At 36.8% G+C, this 22,744-nt stretch overlaps 1 protein-coding gene across 1 annotated transcript in view; it reads left to right on the top strand.

Annotated features, from left to right (window-relative positions):
* The window catches only part of LAMA1 (laminin subunit alpha 1), a 210,069-nt gene that overhangs the window by 31,068 nt on the left and 156,257 nt on the right, over positions 1–22,744 (top strand). Inside the window, exons 2-3 of the mRNA XM_043975002.1 lie at positions 4,574–4,744; positions 4,970–5,082. Of these exons, the coding sequence (XP_043830937.1) occupies positions 4,574–4,744; positions 4,970–5,082 (284 nt within the window). The remainder of the gene's footprint in view (positions 1–4,573; positions 4,745–4,969; positions 5,083–22,744) is intronic.

Below are 22,744 nucleotides of genomic sequence, written 5' to 3' on the forward strand. Positions count from 1 at the left end.
TGTTTTGTGAATTTATTTAAAACATCTTTAAGCATGATTAACATATTATGAAAATTGTATTGAGGTCATCCCAGAAAGGAAATAACACTGGATTTGGTATTGGAGGTCCCAATTTTAAATCTAGCTTCTGTTGTTTATTATTGTGGGTAGTGACTTTGGATAAAACACTTTAGCCTCTGGGACCTTCAGCTTCTTCATCTGTAAAAAGAAGGCTTTAGACTATCTGGCCTCTAAGGTCCTTTCTAACTTTAAATCTATGATCTTCAGGTCCCAAGAGAAATCTGAAACATAGGTTATTATAACTGAACTACTTCCTTTAGTAAGGAGTAAATGTATGGCTCAGTGAACAGCATGCTGGCCCTGGAGTCAAGAAGAGCTGAGTTTAAATCTGACCTCAGACACTAGCTGTGTGACCCTGAGCAAGTCACAACCTCAACCTTAGTCCTGGAGAAAGAAATGGCAAAGAACTCCAGTATCTTTGCCAAGAAAACCCCATAATGGGATCACAAACAACTGGACATGACTCAACAAATGTATGATCCCTATTCTTCTGAAGGACCAATAAAGAGTGGATAAAGCACTAGCCCTGGATTCAGTAGGACCCGAGTTCAAATACGGTCTCAGACACTTGACACTTACTAGCTGTGTGACCCTGGGCAAGTCACTTAACCCTCATTGCCCTGTTAAAAAAATTAATAAAGGAATTTGGAAATTAATAGGTATCACCTGTAAGTAAACCTTTTAAACTCCCCCAGTATTCTGTAGTAGCCTACCTGGCCAGGGATATTCCTAGCCAGTCAAGAATTTTTCTAAGTGACAATTTTCTAGAGTTAGAGAACAAAGAAAGTGGGAACATTTGCAAGTTAATCAGTATTTTGTTGTTGTTGTTGTTGACAAGGTAATTCAGGGTGAACTCAATTATTCAAATTGCTTGGTTTCTCCTCTGCCTCAGGGGGTTGCCTGTTATTTAGCCTCCTTACTAATGACTACCACAGTGATTTTCATCCCTGATTTCATACTCCCTTGCACCCTCATCCCCAAAATACATATTTTAAGGTCCGTAGTGCAATACTCAAAATAAAGTGCATTTTAGCTTTTTGAAAAATACTGTCTTTAAAACTTTTAAAGTGTCACTAAGAACTAAATCTTAAATTCAAAACAGTTCCAGTAGGAAGGGTTAAGTAGGAATCATGAAATTAATGTATAAATAATGATTGCTCAATAGCTAAGTGACCCAGGGCAAGGCATTTAACCTCAGCTTCACTTTCTTATCTGTATAATGGAGATAATCTGTTGTAAGGGTTAAACAAAATAATATTTGTAAAGCAATTTGTAAATCTTAAAGTGTTCTGGAAATACTAGCAATTATCATCATCCTAAACTTAAATGATCTCTTATATAACACATGGTTGGTTATGTTGTAAATGTAACTGTTTTGTTACATTTAGCAAGCTAAATTTCAAAATTGTAAACACCCTGGGGGGGGGGGGGCAGCTAGGTGGCACAGTGGATAAAGCACCGGCCCTGGATTCAGGAGGACCTGAGTTCAAATTCAGACTCAGACACTTGACACTAGTTGTGTGACCTTGGGCAAGTCACTTAACCCTCATTGCCCCACAAAAAAAACCAAAAAACAAACAAAATAATTGTAAACACCTTAGGTAGTCTTTTTGTTTTTATAAAACAAAATTACTAGAAAGTTGGCAAGTTTCAGGTTGGTTCAAATTAATAGGTTATACATCTCACTGCCAAACTGAATAATTAAGAATCACAGAGGTCATGCTTTTGTGGTTTTACTAGTTCACAGGCCAAGAATCTTCATAGAGAAGTTCGTAACTTTAAGAAGAACATGATGAAGAATAACATTTAAAATGATCAAGTTTTGGGGCATTGTTATTTTTATTAATATTATTTTTTTTTTTGGTGTGAGGCAATTGGGGTTAAGTGACTTGCCCAGGGTCACATAGCTAGTAAGTGTGTTGAATGTCTGGGGCCGAATTTGAACTCAGGTCCTCCTGACTCCAGGGTTAGTGTTCGTGTGCCTCTTCACAAATGCTTCTTCAAAAAGTTGCATTTACCAAATTATTACTCTTCCTCCATTTTTAAAAGACAAATATTGTCCTTTTAAAGAAATCTGATGTGCAAATTCATGGGTAGTTGAACTAAATTAAAATCATAGAGTCTAGAAATGCTCATGGACCTGTGATTTAGTTGGTATGGAAACCTTTTTCATAAATATAGATTATAACCCATCTATGGCTTCTTGTTTTCTGAGTCTCAGAGAAGTTAAATGACTTGCCCATGGTCACACAGCTACTAAATGTTGGGGAGTTTTGAAAACAGGTATTCCTGGGTCCAAACTAAGCACCTGTGTATGAATGAGGCCTTAGTTTAGGCTTCCTCAACAACTTTAGTTCATTCTATCCTTTCACATCCTTAGCCATTATTCATATACTCTCACAGGATCATAGAGTTGGAAGGGACCTTAGCCTGATTTTATTGATGAGGAAACTGATTCCCAGAGAGTTTGTGACTTTTCCAATATCACAAGGCAATAAATAAGTGATAGGGCTAGGATTCGAACTAAGGTCCAGTGAAATTTCACAGTCATTAGTTATGATGCACTAGAACAGATCTTTGATTCATTTATGTTTCAGATGTAAAAGGTAACCATGCTTTCTGAGTGCAATTCTAATTTTTAGAGCATTCATTCAACAAATAGAATTCAATTTAGGTAATGTTGAATAAGCATCTGCTGCACCGGGTATCTCATAATTCATATACAACATATGTTTTGGATGGAACAGATAATAATATGGTGACAGTAAACAAAGTGCTGGATTTTGTCATTCAGAAACCTGAGTTCCATCCTGTCTTGGTGGCTTAATTCAGGTGTGATCTTGGGAAAGCAACTACTTCCTTATCTGTAAAGTCAAGATAATAAAATTTTCACAACTTGCCTTAGAGTATGAGGAAAGCACTTTTTAGACTTAAAGTGCTAATTTTTTTTCTAATAAAAAAGAGCCTTTTGTAGCCTTCTCTAGGGTGAGTTGGGGGAAGAGGGGAGGACACAACAGAGAACAAAGAAAAACTTAAAACTTAAAAGGAAGCACAGAAAAGCTGGGTAGCCTTGAAAACGATGTGTAGTATTTATTACATAGCTGTGATTTTTTTTTGGTAGAACAGCCTTTAATGGAAATTCGTGGTTTTATATTAATTCCTCTCTGTTTTGTTATGTACATGGAATTTTTTTCTTTTCTTGTTTTGTACTTGTTTAAAATGAATAACATATTTTTTAAAAGGAGTTTGCCTAGACATTTAACAAATAAATATATATTGAATGAATAACTGCTTAAGTTGCATTTCCTAAGCATGTAAATGAAGATATGCAAATTATGTTATTATATTATATATTATAATATTATATTGCATTACATATTAGAGCAGATTCTTAGCCAGTTTAATTGGAAGTTTTTCAAGTAATTTTGTGAGGTTGGAAATGCTGAATTAATAATAATATTAGATAATTATATGTGATAATATAAATATATCTTGTATATTTAAAAAATTTTAAATCAAGAATATTAGTTCCTTGTAAGTTATTGAATTTGTTGTTTTAATGTTATAAATTTTGTTTGATTGGAAATATTTAAAAGAATTGGTATGGTTTAAATGTTACCCTTTTCCTCCTCCCCAAAGTTTCTTCTCTGTGAAATAAAATATTATCCATTTTTTCCCAAGTCTTTTGCAGAGATTTATTCCCTAGAAAAGGAAAACCAAACAATTAAATTAAAACTACCTCTCAACCATACCCAGATAGAAAATCTCTTCATCACATGCTCAATTGTTTTTAGATCTGAATAGAATCTTCCACATAGCTTCCTGTTTTACTAAGAAATTCTAAAGCACCTGGAAGGAGTTACCATTTTCAAAACAGTAGACAAGGTTGACCTTGTTTTCCAGATAGCTGGGGAAGTATTAATGATGAAAAAAAAAATAAACTGTAATAAAGGAACTGTGAGAAGCAAATGTTTAATATTGAGTTCAAGAATATTTTGCATTTGGATTGTTGTATTCTGATTTTTAAAAAAACTTTAAATCTACTTACATTTAACAAACATTTGTTGAGGGGAAGGGAGAAGAAAGGGAAGAGGTGGAGGAGAGAGAGAAGAAAGGAGAGAGAAGAAGGAGAAGCAGAAGAGAAGGAGGGAAAGGAGGAGGAGCAGAAGGAGGAGAGGGAGAGACAGATAGGGAGGGAGGAAGAGGAAGGGAGAAAGAAGGGAGGGAGAGAGGAGGGAGATAGGGAAGGAGAAAGGAAGGGAGAGGGGGAAAGAAAGGGGGAATATCAGTTGTTTGAGATAAGAAAGATTTGTATTAGGGAGAACAGGAAGAACATAGAATGGATATTTTGTTAATGATTATGGTGTTTGAATTTTAAAAGAGGAGGTATACTTTGGGTCATTTGAAACAGATAAAATGTAATTTTGATTGATCCACAAAGAGAAAAGGGACAGCCCTGTCTTGTTGGTTTCAAATGCCTTATCTTAGTTATCTCATGTCTCTTGACTTTCAGGCTTATTTCCTGCCATCCTGAATCTTGCTAGCAATGCTCACATCAGTGCCAATGCCACCTGTGGTGAGAAAGGTCCAGAGATGTTCTGCAAACTTGTGGAGCATGTGCCAGGACGACCAATCCGAAATGCACAGTGCAGAATTTGTGACCATAACAGTGCTAGTCCAAAAGGCAAGTGTGTGACTCCTGATCAGTGTGGAATCTTCTGATGTTTATTTTTACATGTTGAATTGCCAAAGAGTTTTTATTAGAAGGTCTTCACTTTCTCTAATGTTAATTTCTACCAGTATTGTGTGGTTCACATTAGACCACATTTTTTAAAAAAAAGTGTAATTATTAAAGGGATTTATATGAAGAAGTGAATAGACACATGAATGCTTTATTTTTTTTAAACAGAACGTCATCCAATCTCAAATGCCATAGATGGTACTAATAATTGGTGGCAGAGTCCAAGCATTCAAAATGGGAGAGAATACCACTGGGTGACAATTACTCTGGACCTAAGACAGGTAAGTAAAGTGAGAGACATTAAAGAAAATACCTCTGTCAAGTCTCTGTTCTTTCTACTGTTTTTAAAGGGAAACTGTTTACTTTGTTTTCTTTTTTTACATTATGATACCATTCCTTTGCCAGTAATCACCTAAAATATAAAAATATCAATTTCCAAGCTCTTATTTTTCCATATAACTATTTTAAAGAGGAATAAAGATTATGTGCCTTGAGATTCTTAGAAGAACCATTTTTTTTAAAGTGTTGGGTTCAAAAGACAGGTTCAAATTTTGATTCTGTTATTTTTGACCTTTGTGACCTTAGATAAGCCATTTAATCTTTGGCAAAAATATTCTTTGTCTCAGTTTCTTCATCTGCAGTATGAGGGATTGGACTCAATCAGTACTGTCCAACCCAGGGATCTTGCCTATTGACTTAGAAAACCACAAATAAACCTCATGTATGTTGTATTGTATTTTATTTTGACAAACATTTCCCAATTATGTTTTTTGGGGGGTGGGGCAATGAAGGTTAAGGGACTTGCTCAGGGTCACACAGCTAGTAAGTGTTAAGTGTCTGATGCTGGATTTGAACTCAAGTCCTCCTGACTCCAGGGCCAATGCTCTATCCACTGCGCCACCTAGCTGCCCCCCAATTACATTTTTTGGGGTGGGGCAATTGGGGTTAAGTGACTTGCCCAGGGTCACACAGCTAGTAAGTGTCAAGTGTCTGAAGCCAGATTTGAATTCAGGTACTCCTGAATCCAAGGCCAGTGCCTTATCTACTGCGCCACCTAGCTGCCCCCCCATTACATTTTAATCTGTTTTTGGATGCACTAGGGAATTGGCACAATTTTTACTCCTCTGGACTAGATAAATTCTTTTTTTTTCTTTTTTTGAGTGAGGCAATTGGGGTTAAGTGATTTGCCCAAGGTCACACAGCTAGTAAGTGTTAAGTATCTGAGGTTGGATTTGAACCCAGGTACTCCTGACTCCAGGGCCAGTGCTCTATCCACTGTGCCACCTAGCTGCCCCATAGATAACTTCTAAAGTATTGGCTAACTCTAAATTTTGTTTCTATAGCAATCGTCATATAGCACACCCTATGATACATGTTTTTCTTCTTTTTCTTTCTACATACCATCTCTTAGGTTTCTTCACCTGTTAGATGTAAATTTAAAATTTTAAATCCAACTCAGAGTTTATCTTCTTCACGAAACCTTCCTTAATATTCCTTGTGCTCAATGCACAGTGGATAGAGTGCTGAACCTGGAGTCAGGAAGACCTAAGTTCAAATCCCATCTTAAACCGTTACTAGCTATGTGACTCTGGGCAAGTCATTTCAATTTCATCTGTTTAGGTTTCTTCATCTGTAAAATGGGGTAATAATAGAACCTCCTTCCAGGGTTGGGAAGATTAAATGATATCTTTATAAAGTACTTTGCAGCTTTAAAGCATTATATCAATAGTAATGATATTGATGATGATGCAGTCCTAACTTCCCTTTTCCTTAGGATACCTCACATAATACTTTGTCTTCTTAATGCAGTTATCAGCTATAATCTTAAAATATGTATGTTTTTGTTAAAATTCCCTACTAGAATATCAACTCTACCAGGACAATGATCATCAGGATTTCTTGCCTTTATCCTACATTTCCCTCAAAGATATAGACCCATTAGAGTATCAATGGAGAATAGCAGGAATCATAGAGTTGAGAACCAAAAGGGATCATAGCTAATCTATTTCAACCCCCATTATTTTACAGGTGAGGAAACCAAACCACATAAGTTAAGTGACTTGCCCAAGGTCACAGGTAGTGACAGAGCTGGGATTTAAATTTAGGTCCTCTGACCACATAATCAAACCACAGAGACCTTGATACTCCTTTGAGGTGGAAGAAAGAAAGGAGATGAAATCAGAAGGGAAGTGAGAGTAGGATCTTCATATGGCATTCTAGAACTAATTTTATTTTTTTAGAAGATTTAAAATGAAAAGATTTGGAATACCACTCCACCTTAACCAACTGGACCTGCAGATCTCATGCCTGTCAAAACAACTATTCAAAATAGCATATTTTTAAATACGAACAAAACATAATGGTTCATAGAGTTAAAATCTCCCCCATGGGATTAAAATGGGAATCTATCACAAAAACAAAAAAGTGTCTTTGATAACTATTGTGGCTTCAATGAAGAATAAATATTTGGAATTCTTTGCATAAGTAGTAGCTTAAACATGCATAGAGGCTTTAGCAGAAGACAGATAATAGGCTGTTGTATATGTCCAGGAATAAGATTCCTTTGATCTCTAATAATGACTTTGAATAATGTAGCAAACTGTATAAACTACAGGGATCTGTTTGCAAATTTGGGTTCTCAAAGGATTATGTAATGCAAAATATCACTTATTCTCAGTAATAAATCTTTGGGTTAATATGTTAGACCTCGGTGTTTTCAAACCCTTTTTAGAAGGAGAGAAAATGTCTCCCTTTATGCCCTGGGCTTTGTTCTTATCTCACTCAAAAGGTCCTGCAAGAATGCATCTCTAGCAGAATTTTTTTTTTCCATGACCCTCTCAGTTATTTTATTCTTCCAAGGGGCAAATGAAGTAGTATAACCAGCTTCAACCATCAGTAACTTGATATTATCTGAATTGGTCTGTGTAAACAATTAGATATTTTAAATGTAGTCTCTCTTAAGAAGTTTTAAGTCATCCTCATATTTGAAAACAGTTACTTTAGAGATTAAAATTTTCATTGCTGTGTCATCATAAAAGGGAATCATTCTTCCTTTTAGGTTTTGACTCTGAGTAATCCCAGAAGGCAAATCTGGTTTTAAGATTTGTCACAAACAACAACAAAACATTGTTCAACATCTTCAAAAGTAAACATTTACACATATATTACCATTTTTGACATTCCCCCTCCCTTTTCAAAAATGATAGAATCATAGATTTAGAATCCTAAGGTAGGATTTGAATTCAGTCTTCCTGACTCCAGGTCCAACATCATTCTAGCTATTCAGACATCTAGCTTCTTCTTACCTTGCACAGCATTTTGTTTTAGAACTTGAATATGCCTCATGATAGACATATTGTCTCCTCTGACATTTCCACTCCTTACTATAGTATAGGCTCTTTGAGGGCAAGAACTATAGCAGCTTTACATTTTCAGCACCTAACTCAGTGATCTGTCTATAGGTGGACATTTAAATTCTTACTATATTATGTAGTTAAAACTCAGTTGGTAACAATATAATTTAATTCAATTTAATCAAATGTTCTAATGTTTGTTTAAAACTCTTTCTGCAGTATTTTATTATTTGGAATTAATAGACAGTGACACTAATAATGACTGCATTATTTACATGATCAATTATGGATTATATAAGGTTTAGGGACAATTTTTTTCCTTTGGTCATCTCTTACATCAGGAATATCTGAAGAAGGAGCCTTGGTGAAGATATTTTCATTTTTTCTTCTTCAAAACACTGCTTGATGGGACAAACCACAAATCATAGACTCCTATCTGATTCTGACTATTTGGGTTATGAAATTGAGTAAATATTCAACACATTAGATGTTCCTGGGAGTTAGTATGATCATGTACTTTAAAGAACTAAGGCTGTGGCTTAATTATTTATGAGTCAGTTTGAACAAACAGGAAAATATCATTGTGGGTGCTCTATAGAGAGAATGACATGTTTCAGATTTTTTTTCTGGAATTGCCAGCCCTGTTTTTTATCCTTGCTGGCCCTTGGTGACAACCTGAAATTTCTTTCTTTCTTTTTTTCCTTTTCTTTTTTTTCCTTTTCTTTTTTTTCCTTTCCTTTCCTTTCCTTTCCTTTCCTTTCCTTTCCTTTCCTTTCCTTTCCTTTCCTTTCCTTTCCTTTCCTTTCCTTTCCTTTCTTTCTTTCTTTCTTTCTTTCTTTCTTTCTTTCTTTCTTTCTTTCTTTCTTTCTTTTTTTCTTTCTTTCTTTCTTCCTTTCTTTCTTTTTTTTTGGTGGGGCAATGAGGGTTAAGTGACTTGCCCAGGGTTACACAGCTAGTAAGTGTCAAGTGTCTAAGGCCAGATTTGAACTCAGATCCTCCTGAATCCAGGGCTGCTGCTTTATCCATTTAGTCACCTAGATGCCCCCAACAACCTAAAATTTCAAACAAACACTGCAGAGAGAGAGAGAGAGAGAGAGAGAGAGAGAGAGAGAGAGAGAGAGAGAGAGAGAGAGAGAGAGAGAAGGAGAGAGAGAGAGAGAGAGAGAGAGAGAGAGAGAGAGAGAGAGAGAGAGAGAGAGGAGAGAGTGAGAGTGTGTTTATACTCTCTCATATTTTTAAGAAATATCTTTCATTTATTGGCTATGGAACTCTTCTGGGTATCTTAACTTATTCCCTAAGATACTTCTACCATGGCAATATCTCTTGAAGAGGGAATTCAGTACAAACAAACCTAATTTAACTATATTAGAGTTGGATTGTAAATGGGAGGTAAAAGAGATTGGTAACAAAGGAAGGCATTGGGAAGAGCATTGGATCGGGAGTGAAAGGACTGAGGTTCAAATCCTGACTAACAGTTGCTACCTTTCTGAGCCTCAATTTCTTTATCTTTTAAAATTAGAGGGTTGAACTAAATGATCTGGGACCTCGTCTAACACTAAGTCTGTAGAGGCAAAGTGAAACGTGTCAGAGAACTAAGTTAGACCCCTCAGGCATTCAACAGTAAAGACAAGGTTTCTCTAGGAATTTTATATTCCTAAATTGGAATAGTCCCTATTCACTGAAGAAATAGGAAAGAATTATAGTTAGCAGAGTGGCCATTGTATTCACTCCATCTCTTCACACACACACAGCCCCAATCGTATTTATATTTGGTAACCAAATCTCTACCCTTTTTTCATTTTAAGAAATTTCCATGTTTTTCATTGTTATCCAACCCTCAGCCCTTCCCTCTAACAAATTATGGCCAGCTGTCCACCTTTATCTCAGAAGTAGAGAGGATTTTTTCATATTCAATTTTTATTTTTTATTCCTTCCTCCCTTTCACCCTAGTTCCTAATCAGTGCTCTCTGCTCTCTCTGTCTCTGTCTCTGTCTCTGTCTCTGTCTGTCTCTCTGTGTCTGTGTCTCTGTCTCTCTGTGTGTCTCTCTCTGTCTCTCTCTGTCTCTCTGTCTCTCTGTCTCTCTGTCTCTCTGTCTCTCTCTCTCTCTCTCTCTCTCTCTCTCTCTCTCTCTCTCTCTCTCTCTCTCTCTCTCTCTCTCTCTCTCTCTCTGTCTCTCTCCCCTCCAGGGAGAGTGCATGACCTATGAACTATCCCAGGTACCTCTTAGGATCCTAACACCCATTGAAGGAAATGCTAATCATGATCTTTAGAGGAGTCTGATCAAAATTCCCACAGATTTTGACAAAGAGCAGTCACTTGGAACTGATGAAAGTGTACAGGTTTTTATTTGTTTCTCTCTTTTAAAAAAGTATCAATCTCCTTATCTGTAGGTTATTGACTGAATGCCATAAATAACTATCAGTTTTTAATTGGTTCCTATCAATCACCACTTGACAGATGGCTTTATTTTGAGCATTCCCTAGAAAAGGAGTATTTCTTGGCTTACTCACATACAGAACTCATGATCTCATATCATTCTCTGTCTACCATTTGTGGTTTTATAGAGAAACTGACAGTTCTTATCTGTTGCTGATACTATGATGTACATTTTCCCTCATTTGATCCTCCTCCATCTTTTTCTTGTCAAGGTTGTCTCCAAACTGGTAACTTTCTCATAAAGCCTGGGCACAACTTTCAAGTTTTCTTGTTGCTTTTGCTATAGTTAGTAGAATTGGGTGCTGTCCAATATATGGTCCTTGGCCAAGAAGCTGAAAAATTGAATCGAAGTTTTGTCTTAACTGTCTAAAATGTTAAATCTGGCTCAGAACTTCATTTCCTGTACTTAGAGGTGTGAATCAGAGTTAGTACTAGTATTTCAGAAGATAACATTTTTCTGTAAAATTGTAATTATTTCCAATGTTATCTAAAACAAAGCTGTGGTTTGAATCTATGCTTTGTGTTCTGCGTAGGTTTAATTAGGAAGTAGCACTTTGTTACGGAGACATGATCATAGAAGGTTCTTTGTTCCATGTGAACCTTGGGACAAGAGATATTTGTCTGCAAAGTCTTGCAGTATATGGATTGTAAAGCCTCCTTAATTCGGACTCCTAGTTCAGAATGTGATTATCCAAAGTGATAGATTAAAGTTCATGTCTGCATTCTCTATGTAGAAAGGGTTTTTTCCTAAATTAAAATGGAAAGATTGCAATTGGCCAAGTTTAACTTGAGAGCAAACTTTAAGGACATTAGGCCATTAATTACATGCAAAGAGATGCTTCTAATTACAAATTAGCTCATTAAAGGGATTTGGCAGAATCAGAAACTTGGGAATTAGTTGAAGTAAATATATAAATGTGAACATAATGAGGCAGAATATTTTTTAATTTCTTAAATATTCTAATTGGTATTTAAATTGCCTTGACCAGTTTCAAGTACTGAAGTATGTTGAATTTGGTTGGTAAAATGAATAAACTAGAAGCCTTTAGATTTTGGTATTTACATAATGATTTGAAAGTGCAGTATATTATGTCTAATCCTTGACCTTCAAAAATAAACTAGAAGAGGTATCTTCTGACTTCCACATATTTTTCTTTTTCTCAATTGCCTTTAGTTTTCATAGAAACTTCTCTTTCATAGTTTTTCTACCTTCAGGCACAGAGACTTAAAAAGATTTTTTCTTGAGATAAAATTTCTCTTCATTTTCCAAGTTTTTGTGAACAACTGTTAGGGCTATAAAATGCAAAAGCAGAGTCAAAATCATAGATCTTGAATTGCTCAATGTTTATAGTTAACAAGTATGAACAAGTAGACATAATTGAAGCCAGCCCAAAAGATTTAGGTGGGCTCCCTCCCCCTCAACCTTAAGAAGTTTTTGTTTTAACTTTAAGCTTCATTGTGACCATTTTGACCATCATTTGGAAATGTTTAGAATTTGATCTCTCAACTATACTAAGTCAATTCCATGTGAATAATCATATTTATATCTTAAAACAATGTGTAGTCCATCAAAATAAAGGCAAGGAAATATTCTGTAATGGAAAGGGGTGGGTTGGGGGTGGGGCTTAGGTTTCATGAATTCAAACTTCTCCTGTACTGCTTAGCTAGCTATGTGATCATGAGAAAACATGATTAATATCCCTGGACCTTGGTTTTTTCATCTGTAAAGTTGGGGTCATAGTATCTGCCTCCCATAGTTAATGTGAAGGTCAAATGCGATAATATATATGAAGCTCTTTTCAAACTTTAGGGCTCTGTATAAATTACAACTGTTCACAAACTTACTATATACTATTGTTAACATCATGATCAAAAGGATAAAATACCTATTTTATATGCCATTTTCTAGTCATAACATAACAAAGCGCTTGAAGCATAGAAAACTTGACTTGCCTTCAAGTTAAACAATATCTTGACTTTGGGGCTGTGTGTTTGGCAATTGGCATTAATATTCTGTTATATATCTTTAGGTGATATTAGAAAGATAAGGTTCTGGGGAAAATATAACATTAGAACTATATGGAAGCCTTGGATTACTTATGGAAAATAAAAAAGATTATAAACTGGAAAATAGCAAATGACCCAATTTCAAAAAAAAATGTAGAGTCTGCAAACTATGCACCAATGAGCTTGATTTATATTTCTTTACAATAGTACGGAACATTCTTAAAGGGACATTTTGTAAATATTTAGAAAAAAGAGTGATCACTAAAATTTAGCATGACTTTATCAAATGAAGTTATCTCAAACTGATCATATTTCCTTTTTTTTTTTTTTTGGCAGGTTAATTTGAGAGATAGGTCAGCTAGGTGGATAATAGAGTGCCAGACTTGGAGTCAGGAGGACCTGAGTTCCAATCTGGTCTCAGATACTTACTAGCTGAGTGGACTTAGGCAAGTCATATTTAACCCTGTTTACCTCATTTTCCTCATCTATAAAATGATCTAGAGAAAGAAGTAGCAAACCACTTTATTATCTTTGCCAAGAAAACCCCAAATGAGATCACGAAGAGTTGGACACAACTAAACAACTAAACAACAACAACAATGAGAATTTTAGCGGTATATCAGGGAATGGTATGGACAGAACATATCAAGATTTCATCAAAGCTGTTGATCAATATTGTGGAGGGAATTCTTGTGACAGTTTGGAGATGTTCTCTGAGGTTCCTTTCACCTTTGAGATTTTGTGACCTTTTAATAAGGACCCTGAACCTTTGCCCAAATGATTGTCATGATGCTGGGGGAGCACTATATTTAAAAGACCGTTTTTCCTTCAAGTTCACACATGTACTTCCCACCCACCTATCAAAGTTATGTGAAATTTTGTTTTCCTAACCTGATAATGTTGCATTCCTAGAAATTTGCCTTTTTTAGAAGGCAGGTGCTGAACAGGGTCTAGTCTTGACCATTTAGCACTTTCTGTTTGATGGTTTGATATAGTACCTTTTAGGTGGTAATGTTTGTTTGTTTTTTTCCCTAGAGTTTTATGAGAGAGAGAGAGAGAGAGAGAGAGAGAGAGAGAGAGAGAGAGAGAGAGAGAGAGAGAGAGAGAGAGAGAGAGAGAGAGAGAGAGAGAGAGAGGGAGGGAGAGAGGGAGAGAGAGAGAGAGCACAAGCCTGTTTTTTGACTGAATATGATCTAATTTATCTTACTTTTCAGGCCAGGCCAAGATAAAAGTTGTGAAGCAGTAATGTTAGAAAGATTTGGCATGCCTTCTGCTTCCTTCTCTGCTTATCTACTCTGGCTTGTCCTTTGAACACCCATTCTTCTCTCTGCATAGGTGCCCTATGTTCTCATGTAATTAAGTGATGAGTCACAGAGAAAAGTGAACTTACCACTGAATGAGTAACCAGTAATGACAAAATAAATGGACTGAGCTGGGGCTGACTGTTCTCTTTGTTTCTCATATTTTCTCCCCCCTTTCTCTTTCTGATCCATCTCTTGACTTTCTGCCTTTTTATTGGCTGTCATCCCCATCCCTAGAGGGTTCTCTTTCCTCCTTTCTGCCTCCTGCCTTCCCAGGTCTCCTTCAAGTCTCAGCCAAAATCCTACCTTCTTTAAGAAGACTTTCTTGATCGCCCTAAATGCTAGTCTCCCCTCCAATTTATTCTGTGTATGTTTATGTTTTTGTTTCTATGCATATGTTTCTATTTTATATTCTATGTATATATATATATTTTTTAGTATGTGATTACTTATGTATTATCTCCCCATTAGACTGAACTCCTTGAAAGCAGTGACTGCTTTTTGCCTTTCTTTATATCCCCAGGATTTAGCTCAGTGCCTGGTGCACAGTAGGGGCTTATGCAAAGCTTCTTCTCTTGATTTGTTGACTTTACAGTACACTTCAATACAGTCCTTTTTCTCCCCCTACTATATCCAGCCTTTGTCTTTCTGGAGAAATTGTAATCCACTTTTTTTTTTTTAGTGAGGCAATTGGGGTTAAGTGACTTGCCCAGGGTCACACAGCTAGTAAGTGTTAAGTGTCTGAGGCCAGATTTGAACTCAGGTCCTCCTGACTCTAGGGCCGGTGCTCTATCCACTGCACCACCTAGCTGCCCCTGTAATCCACTTCTTAGTCTTAAAAGACTGGCTACAGGGGCAGCACAGTGGATAGAGCACCTGCCCTGGATTCAGGAGGACCTGAGTTCAAATTCGGCCTCAGACACTTAATACTTAACTAGCTGTGTGACCCTGGGCAAGTCACTTAACCCCAATTGCCTCACCAAATAAAAAAGAAAAAAAAGACTGGCTACAAGTTTAGGACTAGTACAATAGGGAGCAGCACATGAAACTTTATTGGGTTCTTGATATGGTAAGTAAGGTATGGTAGGAGAATTGTTCAATTTTTTTTTCTGGGTAATGGGGGTTAAGTGACTTGCTAGTCACACTAGTGACACAGCTAGTAAGTGTCAAGTGTCTGCGGCCAAATTTGAACTCAGTTCCTCCTGAATCCAGGGCCAGTGCTTTATCCACTGCACCACCTAGCTGTCCCCCAGAATTGTTCAATATTAACACTAATTGATCATTTTGAGTGAACTTACAGTCTTGCTTATTTTGAAGATTCGTTTTTTGAGGCAGTGGTTTCATGGTTTGGGGATTTCCTGAAGAATAATTCTTCAATGTCCCGCTAAAACTGTAACTCCATCATGGATCTTTCTCCAGTCAGTCCAGTACACACTAATCTGTGTATACAGCCTACACTTATCTGAATAGTTGTACTTATCAAGTATTTACTTCATATTTAGTATAGAATTTTAAAACAACAGAGTTGGAAGCAACCTGGCCAATCCCTTCATTGTATGAGTTATGACAAAATGTCTGTTTTTCCTTTTGTTTTTCTTCTGTTTATTTATCTGTCTCTCCAACTAGATTGTATGCTCCAAGAAGGCAGGAACCATATCTTATGCCTCCTTGTATCTTTGGAGTCTTATTTAATGGGCAGTCAATTATTTTTAAAAGCTTTTATTAGGGGGCAGCTAGCTAGTACAGTGGATAGACCACTGGGCTTGAAATCAGGAAGACTCATCTTCATGAGTTCAAATACGGCCTCAGACACGTGCTAGCTAGGCAACCCTGGGCAAATCATTCAACCCTGTTTGCCTTCGTTTTCTCATCTATAAAATGAGCTAGAGGAGAAAATGACAAACCACTTTAGTATCTTTGCCAAAAAAAAAAAAAAAAACCCTAAACCAAGTCACAAAAAATTGGACAGGACTAAACAAAGACAACAATTATAATGAAATTGACAAATATCAACAATCCAATAAATTGATTGCTGACCTGTATCACAATTTGTTTTGTGTATGATATGCTTTATTCTATTTTAATCATAGAATTATGGGTATTTAAAGAAAAAGTATTTTTCTACACTGAATAAAGGGTGGGGGGAACAGTTGCTATTAAGTCCAGTAAATATGTCTTCTGTTTTTCTTGGGCTGGAAAGAGGCCCAGAGGTATTACAGTTTCTGGAAAAACACTTCTTTGAAAAACACAGGATACAGTTTGGAATCCCCTCTAGCACTGTCACTGATTATATAAGTACTTCTGCAAACTGTTGCTTTTTCCCTCTTCCCCTCCCCCACATCGGGAAAATGTACCTCTTTGAAAAACCAAGCCATTTAGTGAAAACTTCAATTACAATTCTTAATTCCATGTCATGTCATGTCATGTCCTTTTCTGTCTTCAGTTGACTTTTAGACGTGAATAAGTTGATTTTTGCCAATATAGTTTTATTTGGAGGCAAAACTGAAACAGGATTATGAGCCACATTAAATCGATACATTCTTATTGAAATAGGGTTGGATTTTTGACTGTGGTACTGCCTGGATTGTAAACACCCTGAAAGCAGGGACAACACAAGACAAGACAAGGAGTCTAAACTTTTTCTCTTCCCTACGGCCTTTCACATTGTAGGTGCTTAATAAATGGGAGTAGATTAATTGATGATATGTTCAAATTACACAGTGATTAAGTATTCTCTTTTCAGAGATTCAAAGTGCTTTCTAGATTTCTAAGAGAGGACTTTTATTTGTATCTTAAAGATGTGGTGTTAGGATCTGGAATCTTTGAGATCTTAGATCTAGAAATGAAAATAGAAGGACGACTAACATGTTAAGGCATAGGATTATGAGATTAGAAGGTCATATATTTAAGAGACTAGAAGGGACCTCAGAAGTGACCTTGTTCAATTTCCTAATATTGTTGTTGTTTTTCAGTCATTTTTTATTCATATCTGAGTCTTTGTGACCCCATGTGGGGTTTTCTTGGCAAAGATACTGGAATGGTTTGCCATTTTCTTCTCCAGCTCATTTTACAGTTGAGGAAACAGGCAAACAGGATGAAGTGACTTGTGCAGGGTCACACAGCTAGTATGTGTCTGAGACTGGATTTGAACTCAGGTCTCCCTGATTCCACACTAGTACTCTATCCATTGAGTCATCCAGCTGCCTAGTCATCAAGAAGGTGATCGTTTCTTCTCTGTAGTTATGACACGCCTTGATCTCATATCAAAAAAGGTATAAATGAGAATGGTTAATACCCTACTGAGTGTAGGTGGAAAGCAGAAAACTGATAGGTGGAGGCTAACTATAACTATGTGATTACTAGGGAACTATTATTAACCAGAAGTAGCCTGATGCAGGAAACAGCATTGAATCTGACATAAGAGGACTTGGGGCCATTACAGCATTGGTACTTGTATGACCTTGGACAAATGACCCAAGTTTCCTCATATCTGAGATAAAGGGTCATGCTACTGTCCAAGGTACCATCTTCATCTAAATCTTACAACTAAAGCTAGCAGGTTAAATTAAGTAGTACAATATATCGTTTACATTTAGAAGTGTTCCTGTTTATTGGATATCATGCTGTTAGATATTTCTTGTTAATAATTAGTAGTGGCTTAATTAGTTTTGTATAGGATGCTCTAACAGCTGCCCACTTAGGGGTCCCACAGCACCACTCCACTAAGACTGATACTGTGCACCCGTGAGGAGACTCTTGGAAAGGTACAGAAACTCATGAAGCACTGATTTGCTTTGTTCTGCTCTTTACCCTTTCAGTTAAGGTAAGGAAATTAGGGCTGGGAAAACTGTTGATTCAAATTAAAATGAGCAAATGATTAGCTTTGGGAACACAGCTGAGCAAACTAAAGACCTCCTGAGAAATTGGGTGGAGGTTCAGAAGCTTTGATTTGGCACGTGCAGATTTGCCAACTAGAATGCTGGAAAACACATATACCTGCATCAAGTCATTTAAAAATCATAAAAGTGTTAATGCCATGAGCATTTAATCTAATCCCGTGTTTTTGTACAAATAGTCTCTTTGTAGAGTAGCCTCTTCCAAGAACGCAGTATGCCAGAATGGAGAGGCCTTGGGTTCTTATTTTCTTCATGGACTTCCTTCCCCTCCATTCTTGTTAAGAAACTAAGGCTGTGGCCTCCTTTTGGGGACCTCCTGGTATAAAGCATCTTTTGGATTCCCTACATCCATTAAAAGCTTACCAACTCAAGGACAACCATTAGCTGAAGGTAAAAAACCCTATGTAATTGTTGTTTTTAGGTTATGCTGGTTTACAACCAGTAAGTTAATATTTAATTTGGTAGGCTTTAAGTGCAAACAACTTTTTCTAAAGTGTGCCTGGATCACCAATTTATCCCATAGGGCCTATTGATAAGGAGTGCCTCTTGCTACAAAGCATTGTGATGATTTCACAGATTGTTAGAATTCCTAGGGACTTTGAACTCAGGGAATCTAGTGGCTTCCTTATTTTACAGATGGAGAGGCATCATTGTGCTGTAGGAAGAATGCTTTCTTTGGAGTCAGAGGACATGGCCTCAAATCCTGGCTCTGCTGCTCACACACTAAATTTATACATCTGTGAGTAGTAAGGATTTATCCAAGGGTCACACAGAGAGCTAGTGGCAGAATCAGATGAATCAACTCCCAGTTCCAACTCTAATGTCACCAGGACAGTGTCTGATAAGGAGCTATAAACTATCACAAATATTGTTTGAAAGTAAAAAATGGCAAAAATCAATAGTGTTTTGTGTTTTTTAAGTATTTACCTCTAAAGAAATGAATTCCAAAGTATTAAATGTCCTAACTAACTTTTTAGTCATTCCCTGTGTTACCTCCATCAAGATTTTATTTTTGTCCATTCATTCTTTACTCCACTCATATAGTCATAATACAGGCACTCTTCTTCTGGTTCTGGTTTTTTTCACTTTACATATATATACATATACATATATTGTGTATGTATGTGTGTGTATATATATATATATATATTTATGTACATGTGTATATGGAGAGAGAGAGAGAGATTACACATATATAACATATATCAAATTGGTTGTTGTCTTGTGTAGGTGGGAGGGAAGGGAAGGAGAGAGAAAATTTGGAACTCAAAATCATATAAAAATGGATGTTGAAAACTATCTTTGCATGTAACTGGAAAAAAAGATAAAATACTATTAAGATTGAAAAAAAGACATATATATGCATATATATACACATACATTATCACTCATGGTTTGAAAAAAATTATTACATTATATATTTCATTACATTAATATGCTACAATTTATTGTTGGACATTTAAGTTGCTTCTTCCCCACCCCAACCCCCTTGTAATTACAAAAAACACTGTTCTAACACACTGAATGGACAGGATGTTTCTTTTCCCTCCTCTGATCTTGATATGACACTCTCAGAGTATATTGCCTACATTCAATTTACTGGGACTAGAGATAGGATTGTCTTTACAAACTTTAATGAGAACTTCCAGATTACTTCTTTTTAAAAAAATGTTTACTCATTTGTTATTCTAACAACACTGAATCTGAATCAGAGAATTTCATCATTGGGAGGAAACTTAGTGCCCGGTTCTTTAGTCTCTAATCAAACATACTTGAAAAAGAATTCCCTCTACACTATCTCTGATAAGGAGTTATCTTGGCTTAAAGACTTCCAAAGAGGGGTAAGAGAAATACCTTAGAGATAGAATGTTGTATGGGGGGAATTGCAAGTAGGTCCCTGGACCTGGATAGTAGAGTGTGTGGAGAGGCACAACATGTAAGAAATCTGGATTGGTAGAAAGGAACAGATTTGTGGAGGGCTTCAAAAGTCAAACAAAAGACTTTCTGATATTGGATCTTGGAGTTAATAGGGAGGTATCGTGTGTGTGTGTGTGTGTGTGTGTGTGTGTGTGTGTGTGTGTGTGTGTGCAGTAGTCTAGGTGAGTGGTGTTGAGGGAGGCACCAGGATGGTGCCTATGTGAGTAGAAAAAGGTGGCATATATGCAGATACAGTGAAAGCACGCTGCTATGTTTTAGCAGGCATCTGCAAATACTGATAATATGTTGAAAATGACAAATGATACATCATTTTTATCTTCTTGAACTAGTTGAATGAAAAATGGCACAACTTCTGGTGAGGTTTTCCTCCCATTCCTTTTCCTGTTATAGATTATTATATGATTTCCATTCAGCTCTAAAAAACCCCTCAAAAATCCCAAATATATAGCTTATATCTTTATATTTCATTGCTGTGATTGTCTAGTCAAATTTGGCTTTCCTTCAGTCATCTACCTCTAGCATCTGAGCAGCTAAGAATGATGTTCTGAAGTGATGCCTATTGTTTTTTGAGTCATGAGTGGCAATATGTTTTAAATATTTACTATATAGCCAGTTGTAGTTAAGAAGACAGCTAATATTCTCAAAGTATTTTAATCTTTTTTTTTTTTTTTGCGGGGCAATAGGGTTAAGTGACCTGCCCAGGGTCACACAGCTAGTAAGTGTCAAGTGTCTGAAACCGGATTTGAACTCAGGTCCTCCTGAATCCAGGGCCAGTGCTCTATCCACTGTGCCACCTAGCTGCCCCCCTAATCATTTTTGATATTCTAATATAGGCACTGATATTGGGATGATGGATCCTAAATCTCTAATTTAGATTTCCACTGTTATCACTAGCACCAATAATTATTTGGAGTTATAACAGCCTAAATAGAGGCACATGAAAGAATCAATTCTAATTGGTTTTGCTCCTTCAAAATATTGTTTCCTGGTTAATGAGATGTTTCTGCTCCTCCGTTCATTTTGTATAATGGAAAAAAAGACAATCATAGGGTTAGGGTCTAGTAACTTTTGACTGCCCCAATGTTGTGACGACCCCTGACCCATGTTCAGCTTGGGGGAACAGGGAATACCTCAAGAGAGTATTTTCGAGAACATGGTGGTTGTTGTTGATCATGTGATACTGGTTCCTTAGTGCCAAACCTTTCTGTGTTCTTTGTTCCTAAGACTTTAGACAGCTTGCTAGCCAAACTGCCTCAGGAACACATAGATCATGGAAAGGCACCAAAACACAGAGGGCAAAATGCCACTCCTCCCAACCCCCAAGTCATACTGCTATGCCACAGAAATTCCACTTGGATCACCCTAGTCTCCTAAAAAGTCCAGCTTAATAGAATAGCCCAGTCTGACAGGCGCCAGTCAGAAGTTCTGCTTTTCCCATTTTTATCTTTTGCATGCAGTCAACCTTGAGGGGGAAAGAAGTTCCTGTTGTCCTTAGAGATATGGGCCTTAGCTGATAATTCTCCTTCCCTTGTTTCCTTAGTCTTGGCAGTTATCTGCCAAAGTGGATAAAGAACCAAGCATGGAGGCAGGAAAACTCATCTTTCTGAGTTAAAATCCAGCCTCAGACACTTCCTACCTGTGTGACCACAAGCAAGTCACTTAACCCAGTTTGCCTCAGTTTTCTCTTCTGTAAAATGAGCTGGAGAAGAAAATGGCAAACTACTCGAGTATCTTGGTCAAAATAATACCAAATGAACTCATGAAGACTCAGACATGACTGAACAACAAATTTCCTTTGTATGGTAACAATAATATAAAGTACTAGGTTCATCATCCACATTTTGATCTTCAAATATAAGGCATATTCCTTTCTTAGTTAATCACTCAGAAGGCATTTATTAAGTTGCTCCTACATGCCAGGCACTGTGCTAAGTGCTGGGGTTACAAAGAGAGGCAAAAGGGGCAGCTAGGTGGTGCAGTGGAAAAAGCACCAGCCTTGGAGTCAGGAGTACCTGAGTTCAAATCCAGTCTCAGACACTTAACACTTACTAACTGTGTGACCCTGGGCAAGTCACTTAACCCTCATTGCTCCCCCCTCCCCTCCCCCAAAAAACAAAGAAAGGCAAAAAACATAGTTCTCTTTTTTTCCTTTTTTTTAGTGAGGCAATTTGGGTTAAGTGACTTGCCCAGGGTCACACAGCTAGTAAGTCTTAAGTGTCTAAGGCTGGATTTGAACCCAGGTACTCCTGACTCCAGAGCTGGTGCTCTATCCACTGTGCCACCTAGCTGCCCCCAAAAATAGTTCTTGAACTCAAGAAGGTTATGTTTTAATGGGAGAGACAACATGCAAATAACGATGTCCATACAAGACATAAACAGTATAAATGGGATGTCATCCAAGCAAGAAGGCATTAACTCTAAGGAGGATTGTTAAGAATGTCTTTTCTTTTCTTTTTTTTTGTTGCAGGGCAATGAGGGTTAAGTGACTTGCCCAGGGTCACACAGCTAGTAAGTGTCAAGTGTCTGAGGCCAAATTTGAACTCAGGTCCTCCTGAATACAGGGCTGGTGCTTTATCCACTGCGCCACCTAGCTGCCCCAAGAAAATATTAAAAAAAAAATAACTGCCTTGGTACTATGAAATAAGCCATACCCATCAACCTAATTTGCTTTGGTTTTCTGTTGTTAGTAGTGTGTTTATAGATACTCTTTTAGTGTCTGTCATTCTATAACAGTTAAGTAATTCTAAATCTAGGAGTTGTGAATAATGTTTCAGATTTGTACTTTAAATGTTATTTTCTAGTAATTTTATATTAGTTTAAGGATAGAAGATAGGAAGAAATAGAATCAGAAATGTAAACTAGGAATATTACTTAAATGTTTTAAATTTAACCATTGTCTTGACTCTCTCCTGTGTGCTAAGGAACATTTCTCATCAAAGGACTAGTCCCATCAGTTTTCAGACAGACTGCCGGTTCTACCACTTTTTAACTATTGCCAAAGGGAATATGTC

Source organism: Dromiciops gliroides, chromosome 1 (genome assembly GCF_019393635.1).
Source record: "Dromiciops gliroides isolate mDroGli1 chromosome 1, mDroGli1.pri, whole genome shotgun sequence".
Taxonomy (NCBI): domain Eukaryota; kingdom Metazoa; phylum Chordata; class Mammalia; order Microbiotheria; family Microbiotheriidae; genus Dromiciops; species Dromiciops gliroides.